Source organism: Condylura cristata, unplaced genomic scaffold (genome assembly GCF_000260355.1).
Source record: "Condylura cristata isolate star-nosed mole 26May11 unplaced genomic scaffold, ConCri1.0 scaffold00002, whole genome shotgun sequence".
Lineage (NCBI taxonomy): Eukaryota > Metazoa > Chordata > Mammalia > Eulipotyphla > Talpidae > Condylura > Condylura cristata.
The window spans coordinates 56,810,955-56,826,133 of NW_004567103.1; the positions used below are offsets into that span (position 1 = coordinate 56,810,955).

A 15,179-nucleotide genomic window follows, 5' to 3' on the forward strand; every position below is an offset into this window, starting at 1 on the left:
CATGTATATATATGCATCATACATATATATCTATATTTATACATATATATATATCTGTTTATCATATATCTATACATATGCATATATACGTGTGTGTGTGTATATATATACACATGCATATATATATTTACAAACCCTGAACAATTTATTGTTATGAGTCTGCCTGAGAATCATGGCTGTGATGTTTTCCAAATAATTTCAAAGAAACTTCAAAAGCTCATGCATGCCTTTGAGCCTGCGAGACCAGGAGACAGAGCATGGAACCCACAAATGGAGAACATATTCTATATACATTGTCAGTTGAGACCTATAAAATAACATGGCCATTATAAAATTTGTGTTAAAACTGATAACAGCTTTACTGATTTACTGACAATGAAAATATATAGCATTTTTTCTGTCAGAGCATTTATCAACGCTTGGCAACCCTGCACTAACTTGACATGTAAGATGATCAAAATGGATTATGTAATCTTTCCCATTCATTTCTATTGATTTTAGTTATGATAAAATTCATCAGTGTGCCTGGGAACGCTCAGGCTGAAAGGCTCTGGTTTCAAAAAAAAAAAAAAAAGGGAAAGGGGGAAAAAAAATTCAACAGAGTTGTAATAGGATGAATGTAATTTTAGAATAGGATTGTAAGAATACAGAAGTTGTGCCCTAAAGGCTCCAGCAACAAATTAATACAAATAATTCTGACAGTCTCATAAACTTATATCTATCTATGTAGAGATTCACTTTTGAGATAAAACTACAAACTTCCAAGCTAAAAGAATTAACACATCAGTGTCATTAAAACTATAACTTGTGAAAATATTTTTAAACTTTTTTAACTTCACAGTAATCAAAGTTATTTCTCTAACTGCAAGTAACATCAAAATGCCAGCAAATGGACCATTTTAATCAGTTTTATTGATTCATGCTTTCAGTTCTATTCAGTTAAAAACAAGGCACATTAAATACACCCTCTTATTGCTCTATAAATGCATGCAGCTCATTCTGTATATCAAAAGTAATAAATAATGGCGATAAAACACCAAGACAGTTATAAAAATGACAATCCAGCCTCAAACATAGTATTTAACAGTCCAATCTAGAACAATAATCCAACACAATACATAAAAGTGCCACATATGAAAACATGCAGTATGCATATCTAGCCCAGGCCTGGGTTTATATTTGATATTCTTTAAAAACAGTCATTTTTTTAAACACCCTAAAAAGGGTTGACAATGAGAAACAGTGCAAGTTAGAGTGTCACTGACTTCAATATTAGTACATTCATATGCCAAAAATCTTTTCAAATACATAAAAAAAGGAAGTAAGATCAATGATCAGTCTTACAACATGTTTATTAAAGAATGAAATTTTTGTCGTACAAAAGAGGAAGCCACATATTTTGGGGGAAAAAAGACAAAACAAAGCTAGACTAGAGCAGAAGATTGAGCATGCATTTCATAGTAGAAACTCCAAAGTTACTCAGTATAAACAGAGGGCAAGAATACTGCAAGCAGCATGATGGATGTGCGGCAGACAACCCTGACTTAACAAGTCACCCAGCATTATCATTGTGGTTCAGACTGTGGTAGGGGCTATTTAAAGGAGCAGCCAACTCTCCACCACAGATGGGGGTTCTTTCACCTGAATCCCCTTAAAGGTTCTCGAAACAAATCATGTGATTGGATTCCCCCAAGCCAGTACAATCATCTAATACCGCATTTATGTAGAAAGAAAAAAAAATACCCATTTACACTTAAAATGCTTTCCAAAGGGGCTTATCCCCCCATTTCTTGTCTCCTTTTCTGAAATCAGGTACAAAGAATGTACAGGTTTAATTAAGAACTTACAGAAAAATGAGGGGTGCTTTATTCACACAAAGATTTGGAATCAGCTCATTTCTAAGACAAGTCTCTAGGATTGGTGAAGGAGCGTATGTTTTAGAATTAGCAGGTTTTAAGCAAAAGCAGATATGCTCAAAAGAAGAAAAGTGTACTTTTCTTTGTCCTTAAAGGAACTTCATTCGTAGCAAAGCGTGCACAGACCAGGCCTGTTTACAATGCAGCTCTGCCCAGGCCAGTCAGATTATAGGCCCAGACCCTACTGTAATAGATTCAGGGAGGTTACAAGTCATCGTTATCTTGATCTAACTAGAAAGAGAGAAAGAAAGAACACAAATGTACAATTTTGTGGTACTTCATTTGAGATGTTCTAAAAGACAGCTCTTCCACAGATTGTCAGTGAGTTCTAAACAATGACTTTTTGTCTTGATAGAAAATTACTGATTTACAAAGCCACATACTCCCATTTATTAAAATAATAATGATTAAAAAAAAAAAAACAGTGCAAATATTCACACCTAGAAAGAAAAAATTCACAGTGATCCCTGGGAGCATCACCAGCTTTGTTTTAGGTTCCCCTTCAAGAAGTGGCAAGTTGAAACTCCATTTAAAAACACAGAGTTAAAATGTGATCTTTCCTTGCAGTCCCTGTTTATTTGAGATGTTGAGGGGGAGGATGCTTAGGTGAGTGAGCGAATCTCCAGTGTTTCTATTATGACATAACAGATTCATATGTCACTTGAATGAGACACAAAGATACTCTACTGTGTTGACATAAATAGAAATAACACAAAAGTACTTGACCAGTTTAAAAAACAAAGACCTCAAGTTTGCTCAATGACAAACTGCCATTCAATAAGGGTTACATTTCCAATTATATAAACCTGATTTCAAAAAACCAAAAATAGGTAGCTAACTTCAGCAGAGGAAGCACAATAAATAATTCAGCTGACTAGTTAAAATGCTACCAAAAATATTGCAAAAGAATTATCAAATTCACTTTTTAAATTTGTTAAATTCAGTGCAGATTTTTGGTTTTGTTTTTGTGTGTCTCTGTGTATTTGGGGCAGGGTGTAGTGGGTGGTTTTCTTTTTCACTTTGGTTGATGGACAACCTTGGAGGTCAAAGTCTTTAAGAAACCATATAATCTCGAATATTGCAGTGTTGTACCTTTCTACAGACAATTACAGTTAACTAAAGACTATTGCTTTTTGTTTTAATATCTGTTTATAAATACTCCCCCAAATTAACTGAGCGATATAGCATGTCTGACAGTATCACATGTTACAAGGTTTATTTAGAATGTTGGGGAATTGAAAAGTGTGTTATCTTATGTAGGTATACAACATGATTTTAACTCCTTAAATTCATTACTATCAATAGATTTGAGAAATTTAGTTTCATCCTATTATATCCAACTTGCCACTTAAATACTGGTTTTAAAGTAAGAAAAGCAGATATTTCTGGCAACTATAATAGTCAAAGAAAAACCAGCAAGGGGGATGGGAGGTGGTGGGAATGAATTGCTGAAATGAACCTATCCCTGTAACTCTCAGCAAATGTCACTGCTATCCTTATCTTATACCTGTGATTCTGGTAGCTTTCAGATTTTTTCCTTAAGTCTTGCTCCTGTTAAGATCTAAACTATTTTTTCTCCTTCCAGTTTTGCCAGTCATGCTCTAGATATAAAATTATGCAATATTGTTTGGATAGGGAAGGCAGACAGATCAGAGAGGAGGCTGACAAGTCTCCAGAAGCACTTCAATAGTTTGCCTATTTTTTTTAAGAAGTAACTATATACAAGCTTATTGTCTAGAGTTTTGTGCACATCACAAAATTTTCCAGCTTCTTTTTTTTCAGTTTCTGTCAAAATACTCTGCCTCTAGAACTGATTTAGAATAAATGAATAAACAAACCAAAGGGAGCATGTCCACTCAAATAGATCACAAAATGAATGCAAAACATTAAATCAGTGTGCATTGAAAATGAGGGAAAAGAAGATAAAATCCACTTTTTGGAAGCTAGGTTGAATGGGAAATACAAATAAAGGATATACACTGACATCCTAAAGCTTTGGAATGTTTCCCAGTGTTAAAAAAAAAAAAAGGCAGCTATGCATATCCACTATTCTGGAGTGGTATTAAGTCATCTCTGGCTGTTCCATGATGATTTGTTGTTCCTATATTTGTTGATTGTGGATTTACTGCTCAGACTCACAAGCCTCCACAACTTCGGTCCACTGGAATGGGAACTCTTCTATCAAGGTTTTCCTCTGCAGTTTTCATTAATATAGCAAGCCGGCTCCCAGACACCCTTCCTTTCTGAATAGCACTCATCAGCTGAAAAAGAAAATAGGCAAGAGTCAGGAGGTAGGCCAGCTTCCCCCCCCCTCCCCCCACATTTTAAAAGTTTCCTTGCAGCAGGCAGAGGTAATTAAGAGCTTCATCAAAAAGTATAGCAAGTCCTATAGTGCAAACACATATTTTTGAACATTTCAAAAAGGGGAAAAAGCACAGCACTTTTCAACACTGCTGCAAAAACTACATCCATCTAGCATCGCAGTCTACCTTGAATTGCAGATCACAAGCACCACTTTTGTGTTCCTTCATGTGTTCAGGTCACAATTTCTTCTTTTTTTAGCAACACAAATATTGGATCTCTAATTCCATTTAAAAATCTTAAAAAGGAATCTCAGGGATTGAAGAAAGACAAGCCATGACCTATATTTAACTACTCTTTTTTTAGTGTTACTGTACTTGACAACTTCAAGTCCCTTAAATCCAAATTCCTTAAAGACTTTTTAAAGTAATTTATATTTAAGTACTTGAAAATGGACCCAGCGATCTACCTTAAGAATTAAGAGCACTCCACAGCCCAGATTTTAGCTAATTCATTTTTATCCAATGGATAAAACCAGAATTAGTCTTGAAATTACATGCAGTCAGCAGGCAAAGGCCTTTAATCTGGAAGGCACTTTGCAATTATGAGCATGGGGACTTTTTTTTTCTTTTCAAGCTGATATGGTTTTAACCATTTGCTTTTCTCAATCTCACCTCCCCAATTTTCTTTATTTATTTTAAAAAGAATTGATCTAGTCATTCACCAGAAGTAGATAATGATCCTCAAAATATGTTTAGGGTTATAGCTTTTAGCCTACATAGATACATTTCTTTAAAATGGCATCTGCCAAGGGGCTGGATCAGAATTGCATGACCTTATTAAAAGCTGTTTCACAAGCTATTGCTGATTAGAGATGGACTCTACATGCAGAAGTGTCATTAAAGCTGAAAAATAAAGTCATGTCACCACGCAGGATTCTTCCATGAGGATCACTGAAAAACCAGGTCTATGTTCAAAAAGGTGCTTAATGGGATAAATTTAGGTTTTGAATCATCAGAAAAGAAAAAAACTTTATTTTTAAAAAACCTGAAAATGCACTTTCCATATGACAAATGGTAACAAGGAAGGAACGCTGACATCTAAAGACAGAACAATTCATTGTTCATCGCTTTGCCTCTGATTTCATGAAGACCTTCAAAGTTTATCAACGCTAATAAAAGCGACAGACCCAGTTTTTTCTTTACCCGTAAACATTATGTGACTAGCCCAGTTTCCTTTAAATATTACATTTATATTTGAAAACATATTAAAAGGGAAAAAGTAACAGTTGAGCATATATTTCATGAGAAATATGCTCAGCATTTTTAAGTTGAAAATTATACTGTACTTTGTACTTACAAACATGAATAGTTCCTTCCATTTAGAATTCTAGAAGACATTCTTAATTATTAAAAAACTACAATAAATAACCTACATATGGTCTAAATTGTTTTCTGAGTTTAACTCTACTGTGCTCAAGAAAATTACTTAAAATCCCAACCAAACAATATATCCATAAAATTAGATTCTTGCTGTTTCTACAACCCCAGGTCTTTCAACCATTAAAGCTGTTGTTTATTTACAACAAACAACAAATGAAGCAGAAGCTATTTCTTTGAAGAAAAATTTTTTAAATATGAACATGAGTAATATTCTCAAGGGAAAAAAAAAGACAAAAGGATGTATTAAACAGTTTCTAATTCCCAAGTATAAATTTTAAACTCAATTTAAAATGTGCATTTAGTTGAACAGTAAGCTAAAGAACTAAACATTCTTTTTTGTAATGCTGGACACAACCTGCGAAAATTTTCTGCATTTAGATTCAACAATGCTCTTATCTGCAGCTCATCTCCAGAGAGACAATTACCATTTCCTTTGCCTTGATCTTGTTTGTTTAACTTGACACAGTGAAGAAAGGGCTGACATTGACCAAAATCCCCAGCATTAATTTATTTCATGTTCAGCATTCATCATTGCCATGGTGCAGCAAGACCTGGCATTCATTTGAAATACCTGCCCACGAAACACTGCAGAAAAAACATAGCTGCTTGGAAACCAATACATTCTTCATATGATCAGAATCCTATGGGCAGCTACAAATAATGTATGGGCTTGTTGAATTTCTTTCTTTAAAGGAAGTTTTAAGGAATGACTGACTAGTGGCATCCAGTTTCAATGTAAAGTAACAGAATTTATTCCCTTCATGGTTACAATTAAATTGAGCCTTGTTAAGTTGAAACAGAATTGCTTGAATTAAATAATCTTGACCCTAGAATACAGGTTTCCTTTCATTTGCTTTTCCAGTTTTTTATAATATAAGAATATAATAGTCATGTTTCAAGTGAATATGCCTCTCAGATGAATATAACTGCAACTTTTTTAAGACTTCATCCCTAAGAAATTTACATTCTATATTTGAAATAGTGTTGCCTCTCTATAAACTAGCAGAGAGGTCCAGCAGTGGTATTCCATGGTATTTTTTTAAAGCCTACTTCTAATTCATTCCTTTAAGCAACAATTAATTTGAATTTAATGTATATTACCCAACATACAGAATATGTCTTACAAAAAGAAAGAAGGACCCTTAGAGCCTTTCTTCAAGAAAGATGTATCAACTGTTGCTAGTTTCAAGCTTTCATCTTTTTCTCTTTCAAGCCGAAGGGACACCAATAGGGAGTTAAAAATACATTACTGACTCTCCATTGACAGCCAAAAGACAGAAAGCAAATATACTTGCCTATTTTCACCATAACTCACCTGCAAAAATTCATTGAGTTCAACTTGTCCGTTTTTGTTCAAATCTACTTCATTCAGAATTTCATGTAGTGTATTTTCATCCATTTGGACATTGATACTCTAAATTTGAAAAATGCACAGGAGGAGAGGTCAAGTTAAAAGAAATGTATGCCATTTATTAATGTTACCAATCTTTCAAAGTTTAAAATAAATACTACCCATAGAAAATAATAGAGGAAAAAAATCTAGTATTTTCTTTATATTCTGTTGATAAAGATATTGTACCAAAAAAATTTATTACCTCTAACACACGCTGAACATCAACAATGGTAATAAAACCTTTTTGGTCTGCATCAAACTTATGAAATCTCTTCTTATACCTGGAACACAGTATCAAATAATGAAAAAACATATTTAAGCACATGAAGAAAAAGAGAGAGAAAGTTATTAGAATTACCTGTCAATGTCTGAAGGCAGGAGACTAATTTCAGAGCGATCTGTTAGCTGTTCTGATCGAGATTTATAGCCCATTTCATAATACAGAAACTTCCTGGCTGTTTCAAGTTCTTCCTAAAACACAGACACACAAATTTCAAAGATATATGGAAAGAATTATTAACTAAATTTTTCTGTTTCCATCTTTTGGTCTTCTAAAAAGAGACTCATCTTCATTTATCTGAACAGCACATTTATTTCTTCCAGTTTTGTTGAAGCTTAATTTGCATTCATTAAAATTCATTTATTTTAGGTATATAACTGGTATATATGCTATAAAGATCAAGCTACAAAACACAGCTATCACTCTAAAAAAGCTTCCACATATATATAGGGGATCCCGTCATCTAACCTCTGTCCTAGGCGACCAGTGATCTGCTTTCTGTCACTAGAGTTTTGCCTTTTCTAGAATTTTACATAAGAGGGTTCATATGGTAGATAGTCTTTTGTGTTTAACTACTTTCACACAGCATAATGATTCTGAGAGTCATTTATGCTATTGCATGTTTGATTATTTTGTTTCTTAATTTGTTATTTAACTGTTATTCTCCCACAATATTGACTAGTAAAATTTACATAACCAAATCTTTGTGATTTTGTATTAAAAAGCAATTAAAAGTGAAGATGTTTAGGAACAGAACAACTGCTAGCACGAAGTGATCAAGACAGACATCATGGTACTAGTTACTCTGAAATTTTGTCACTTTAATACTAAAAGTTCTCACAGTTGAGAAGAAACAAGCTGTCCCAAGCTGTCCTCATTCAATCCCCAGCCTCAACTTACACTCTTGTTGAGAACATGCACTTTCTCAGTTTTCATCATGCCATTTCTCATATTAAGGGCACCCAAAATGACTTTGTACAGCTCATAATTATCTTTTCTCCCTTTTACACACACACATTTAATGTGTACACACACACACTCACTCCATATACTGCTCAGTCACACTGATCTGAGCTTGGGCATGTGACTTCTTTGGCCAACATGAATGGATGTAATATATGGTGTTTTTGAGTTAAAGCTTTAAAAGCAACTGCACAGTTTTGTTTAGCCTGTTGTTCCTGTGTCAGAGGAGTGCATGAATTAGGAACCAGAATTCAATCAGGAACACAGAGAAGAGTCCCAGCAACTAACAACCTGCTTTTATGAAGTATAAGTAGAATATCAGTGTTTAACATATTTTTTATATAGTATAATTTAGAAAAAGCTGACTAGTAAAAGTCTTAAATTCTCCAGATTCCCCATCAAAGAATCTTACTAAATCAGTGGTTTTCAAAATCTGGTCTGCGTCACAGTGCCAATGTTAAAGGAAATAAAGCAATGATACACACACTTGTATGAAATGTGTTTATATGTTTCTACTTATGTCAATAACAAATCCTTTTAAGCCTGTTTGTTAGGAAGACCCGTTTTTCCTGTGACTATCATGTTTAATTTTCTTTTCTCTTAGAAATTAGATACCATAGGTACTCTTTCTTAATGTATTTACATAGCAGAATAAAAAAGTTTAAAAAACTGTAAAATTTTCCAGATTGCTCCAAATTCTCCATACTTTCTTTACAACATCTTTCCCTCCAAAAATGGAAGTATGAAGTTTTCACCTAAAGAAGAACTATACACATAGAGAAAAAACTCAGTGCCATAAAAAGTAGTCCCTATTCCATTCGCTGAAAAGTTTTATGTTGAAATTAATCCACCTCTTTGCAATTCCTCCAATTCCTTGTGGGTTGGCAAAACTTCCTCAAAGTCATATCTTCTTAAAGCCTAATGATTTTTCTACCCATATGACAGCATAACAAATATTCAAGGATAGGACCCTGTGTTTTACTCTTGAAGGTCTTCTTTAAGTCTAAAACTCCTCTTCTGTATAAGATGTGATTACAAATACTTTTACTGTGTTGGATAATTTATTTCACACACTATTGGTCTGTCATATAGTACAATTTTTAGAATAAATCCAATTTTCTAACAGAGATCTGGCAAGTAGATAATCACCTTCATCAACCCAGAGGTATAATTTCATTAATGCACCTTAAGACTGCAATTGCCTTTAGGGGTACCCATGATCCACTAGTAAATACTATGCATTCACTGTTAACAAAAACCATTATTTCTTTTCTGCATGTGCTATTGTAAGCATTGTCAAATCAATGTTGAATGGATGCAGTTGTTTTTCTATCTAATGTAAGGTTTGCCAATTATCTCTATTAAATTATACCTAATGACATTTCACCAGCTGCATCAATTTATTATCAAACATCTACCTTCCCTTCAGTTTCTGGTTATTGGTACACCAAAGACACACACCATCAATACTATAATCTAAGCACCTGAACCTAGGTCAAGGTTGACCTTCCCTAAGTCAAGAATCAGAACAGAGTCCTTATGGCCTGCTACCACAGCTCTCTGCTGTGTCCAACAGTGCTCATTTGAATAGTCACAAATCTATCATTTAGAAAAATATCACTTGGAGTTTCACAAAATGCTTTATGGAATCCAAATACTTTATGTCTATGATGTTTCCCTAATCTGACAATCTTATTGCTCTTTCTGAAAAGAAAATGAGATATCTGAAATGATCTTTTTTGAAATGACTTTTACTAGCTTCTAGTGATCACTACACTTCTTGCTAAATGCCGGTAAAACAAACTTAAAATGCCACAATGTAAAAAAACTGCCCAATATTGATGCTAAAGCCACAGATTTATAGGTTACTAAGTATATTTTTCCCTTGTCTCCCTTTATGGTACTATATTTGCCCACCTTCTGTCTTCTGACTCTGATCCTATTTGTCACAACTTTTAAAGTGCAACAGTAGTTAAATAATCCCATCTGCCCTTAGGTATAATTTTTCTGGGCTGGCACAAAGATAAGCCCCCTATTTAAATATCTTTTTCATTTTACCAGTATTTGTTTTGCTTTTTTCACACACAGAAAAACCACTCCCCTTGACAGAGAGAGAGAGTCCTATTAAGCTATGAATTCTCCTTTTTCTCCAGGATTTAAGAATATGGAACCAGTCATCTTCAACAATACAGACTTTATTTGAATTCATTTCAATTTTTAAAGTGTGTTTTTTTTTGGTATTTTTTACATTTTTATCAACACTCAGCCAATTCCTGACACTACTTATATACACCTATATTATTTCTGGGTACTCTTTCAACAAGTATTGAACACTTGTCTACCATCTGTTTTACACTTGGTGTTTATCAACTTGGCCTTCTTTAGAGTCACTCCATTTCTTCATTTACATCCCATTTTTCCTCCTCATAGAAGTGAACGTTTGAAAGAACTACTTTCAGTGAGACTAACTCAATCTAATTAAGTGGTCTTCTCTTTAAAGCCTCTCAATGTAACATATGTTTTGTCTGAAAGCTATAAAGTTGACCTTACCAAATACCACAGCAGCCCTTCCCTAAATACATCCTAAGCAATACTAGTCCCCCTCCTCTCATCTCATCCAACCTTTACACAAAACGAGCATCGGGCTTGTCTTCAGTAAGTCTCCCTATAGAAACTGACAATGTACATAAACATTTCTAAAGGCACTTAATTTGTACTGAAGAAAATGTTCACATCTATTTAATTCAATTTGTTTAATTCAAACTCTTTTGATATCCTTCCACTATATTAATTTATACTTTGTGGAATACATCCTGATAGTGTCCTGTTCTGTCCATGCCTCCCACCAACTCTATCAATCCCTAGCCCCCCTAGACAAAGTCTTTCTGCCTAGTCTGTTTTGCCAAGTTGGCTGGATTTGGTCTTGAGTATTAGTTCCTCTAAATATTTCTCTAAATTTTGGAAAATATACATGCATTTCTAAGGTATCTATGTGGAGTAGCCACACATTTTTGTTTCAAGATCCTCAAAACAATGAGCTATTTATTATTCCTCTAAAATAGCTGCTGTAATGTTCAGTATACAAGTCACTCATTAAGTATTGACTGATAAAAACAACCACAATTCATCTACAGAGTGTTATTTATCACCTTGTTCCTCTTTCACTTTTGCAGGTTAAATAATCCCAATGCTTTTAACCTTTTCTCAGAAGTCCAGCTTTCTAACCTTTAATTCTTTTTTTTCCTTCTCCTTTGTTCTCTCTAGACTGTGCACAGCTCTCATTAACACTTCTATGTCTCAGATACTCAGTAATAACTTTAGGTCTTTTATTTCTGTTACTTTGGGGCAGGGGAAGAATGGGAGAATATTCTGAAGATATAAAATCTGCTCATAAAATTTGATCTGAGTGAAACTAGTTTCCTCTGGAGGGCTAAATACAACCAGTTTACAGGAATTTCTTCCTTTTTTCTACCTCCCACAACCTGCATTCCTGGCACTGCATATCTTCCTGCATATTCAAACCCTGGAAACCACCACTTCTGCAGGAACACATTATCCCCAACCCCTCTGTAGAGTAGATACAATTGGCTGCAGTAGCACAGAAGTGAGTTTCTCTTGTGTTGCCTCTGTGTGTAGCTGATCAACCAAACCTACAAGTGGAAGAGCTAGAAACCACTCTTGCCCATGCAGAGGCAACAGGGCAGGGTGGGAAAAGCATATATTCTACAGCAGAAAGCTACTTTCCAGTCCCAGTTCTGATTTTCTATTTGTGTGAACACAGACAGGACTTACTTTCTGAGCCTGTTTATTCAACTCTAAAATGGGAGTAAAGGTTTTCCCTGAAAAGGCTGTGATTAGGATTAAGGATCTTTCTCAACAAGTGATTTCTACCATTGGTATACTACATACACTGTACTACAATTACTTGAGGAGAATCAAATGAGTTAGAAGTAAAATGCAGCATTCATGGTTTTGATGGAGGAAGGAATGCAGAGGAGGCATCACAAGATTGAGGTGCACAATGGGGACAGATAGAAGGGGCTAGTGAAGCAACTGACACAGCCATAAAATCAAGGTCCTCAGGCACTAAAGCCCAATGACACCAATGGGTGTCCGGATGCCTGGATGTCTCCAAGAGGCCCCAACAGATAACAGACTGTTGGGAGCTGTGCCTGAAGCTCAGACCCAAAGGGTAAAATAAGGACATGGAGATAAAGCTCATTAGGAAATCTCCGGTCCTCTCCAGTTCTCGCTAGGCTCACAAGGAGTGAGCCCCTCCCAAAGAGAAACTGACTATATCAGGGCAGTCTCTCCACCAGCACGGGGCAGCTGTTCCACTGCCCACCTGTGAGTATGCAGGTGCTTCTTTCCACCCACTCTTTCCCTCTGTGGGGTAGCAGCCTCCTTGCCTGCCAGAGACCATGCCGGGACTTTTCTGCAATGACCTCCCTCAGTGGAGGCTGCTCTCTCCTTAGGCCATTTGCCTGCAACTATGCAGGCTCTCCCTCTGCAAGCCTGTCTCTTTTGGGGCAGCTCTTTCTGCCCACTTGCACCTATACAAGTGTCTTTCCCTCTCCTGTCTTTTTCTAAACTTACTCTTTAAATATAACTGAGTCTCTGTCTCGTGGAGAATCTCGCCGTGTGCCACTGAAAAGGGAGCTCTGGTGAAACCTTTCCCAGAGTGAACCCAAGGATTCTGAACACAAAAAACGACATCAGTTTAGTCCTTGAAGAATCTGCCTCTGGTAATCTAAAGTAAAGCCCTTAAAATGTGTCTTTTCTCACTATCTTTCCCAAGGGACTCTGACAGGCATCCAGATCTACTACACCAGACTGGGATAGACTCTTATTCCTAGTCCGTCCTTATCTTTCAGTATATGACACACAAGCTCAATAATGGTAATTTCCTCATTCAACAGACATTTGCATAGTGGCTCTATATGTTTGGCACTGAAGGGGAAAAAAGGAGAGAGGAAAGGAGGGAATGAGGGAGGAGGTAGGTAGGAGGAAAGTAAGGAAAAACATATCTCCTCCTTTGAAGAGTTTATTTTTGGGAGGAAATGCAGATAGTAAATAAACAAATAACTAAATACATGATATATATCAATCAGAATAGATGTTAAAGAGAAAAATAGGCCCTCCCTGGTGGCACAGTGGGTTAAAGCACAGCACTAAGAAGCTAAAGCCACTTCCGCATGAGTTCGATCCCCGCCTGCCCCGGAGGTGACCACATGGCGCGGCAGACCTCTCCTGACCCACCTACTGATCCCCTCAGCAGTGTACTTTGTTGATCTGCCTGTTCTGCTGCCCACTCTGTCTCTGGTGAAGCCTCTCACCGCCCCTGAGCCTCTGGCCTGTACCCCAGTTCTGTGTGCACAAATAAATCTTAAAAAAAAAAAAAAAAGAAAGAAAAAGTAGAGAAGTTGGGGAGAGGATGCCATTTGAATAGTGGTATAGTGGTGTGAAGTAGGGTGTATTTTGTAACGGAAGTCAGGTGAGAAAGGCCTCCCTGAGCAGAGACCAGTTAGAGATGAATCAATAGGGTAGAGTAACCAGTAGAGGAGAGAATTCCGGGTGGAAGGCTTAGTGGAGCTTGAATAGGAATTGTGATTCTATCTGTTCGGTGGAGGGAGTAATGAATGGGAAGAACCATCCAGGTACCAGACAGGTAGAGCCCAGATCACAGAGGGTCTGTAAACTACTGTAATGACTTTGGCTTTTCTCTGAGTAAAAGACAGGGTTTTTACTGTAAAGGAAGTTTTAATCAGCCCTCATCTTATTAAACCAATTAGCACCATTTGATATACTTTACAAGCTTTCTAGATGATCTCACCCAACTTGGTGGCTTAAATACCAACTCAGATTTATCTCCCTAACTCAACCCTGCCACTGAAGTTCAGATTGACATACAAATAAATATCTAGTTTATGTTTAAGCAGAAACAATGAAGTTGTTAAAGCATGGACATCAGTAATAGAGAAGCTACTGCTATATTCCATGTAGATGATGGTAGGCTGAATCAGGGTGACAGCAGTAGACTGTGTCATAGGTTGAATTCAAGTCATTATTTGCTGATAGGTTTAGATCAAATGTGATACAAAGATTTAGCTCTAAGCAACAAAAAGGTAAAATCTCTATGACAAGGGAAGGTCTCCTTTGTGGGACAAAGGAGAAGATCCAAGAAGGCAAGTACTATGGACTAAATTATGTTCCCTGGAATTCATGTTGAAGCCCAAACTGAATATGGGGCTTTTGGTTAATAACTAGGTTTAGGTGAGTACTGAAGGTAATCTTCAAGAGGATTAGTGTCCTCATAACAAGAATTCTGTGAGAATTCCCCCCACCTCCCACTTCTACCTTCCCCCTCCCTCCATGTGAGGATATAACAAGAAAACACCTGTCTGAAAGGCAGTGAGGGCTCTCACCAGAATCCAACCATGCTGGCACCTCACCCCAGTCCTCTTGTCTCTAGCACTGTGAGGAACACTACTTGCTTAAGCTATGTAGGCTGTGGTATTCTTTTCTAGCAAACCTAAATTTGACTAAGACATGTACTACTGCAGAAAATAGTTCAAGAAGGAAAGAATCAACCACGTAAATGACACCATATGGCTGAGTCAAATAAGAACTGTGAATTGAAGAGTACAATGAACACCTTGGAAGGTATTGGTGAGTGTGACTGATTAACACAGCAAAGCAGTGGCAAAGGAGTCAAACTGGAAGTGGTTCAAGACTAGGGAGAAGGAAGCTGAACCATGAGAAAATAATTGTTTAAATAAATGCATGGGGGCCCTTTCTGGTGGCGCAGCGGGTTAAAGCACTGCACTGAGAAGCTAAAGCCACTTCCGCATGAGTTCGATTCCCACCTGCCCCGGAGGTGACCA

General features: G+C 36.4%; 1 protein-coding gene across 1 annotated transcript in view; it reads right to left on the reverse strand.

The window, feature by feature from the left end:
* Window positions 1–892: 892 nt before the first annotated feature.
* The window catches only part of GPD2 (glycerol-3-phosphate dehydrogenase 2 (mitochondrial)), a 144,382-nt gene continuing 130,095 nt past the window's right edge, over window positions 893–15,179 (reverse strand). Inside the window, exons 14-17 of the mRNA XM_004674642.2 lie at window positions 7,411–7,523; window positions 7,255–7,333; window positions 6,975–7,073; window positions 893–4,177 (exon numbers count right to left, since the gene is read on the reverse strand). Of these exons, the coding sequence (XP_004674699.1) occupies window positions 4,052–4,177; window positions 6,975–7,073; window positions 7,255–7,333; window positions 7,411–7,523 (417 nt within the window). The 3' untranslated portion in view covers window positions 893–4,051. The remainder of the gene's footprint in view (window positions 4,178–6,974; window positions 7,074–7,254; window positions 7,334–7,410; window positions 7,524–15,179) is intronic.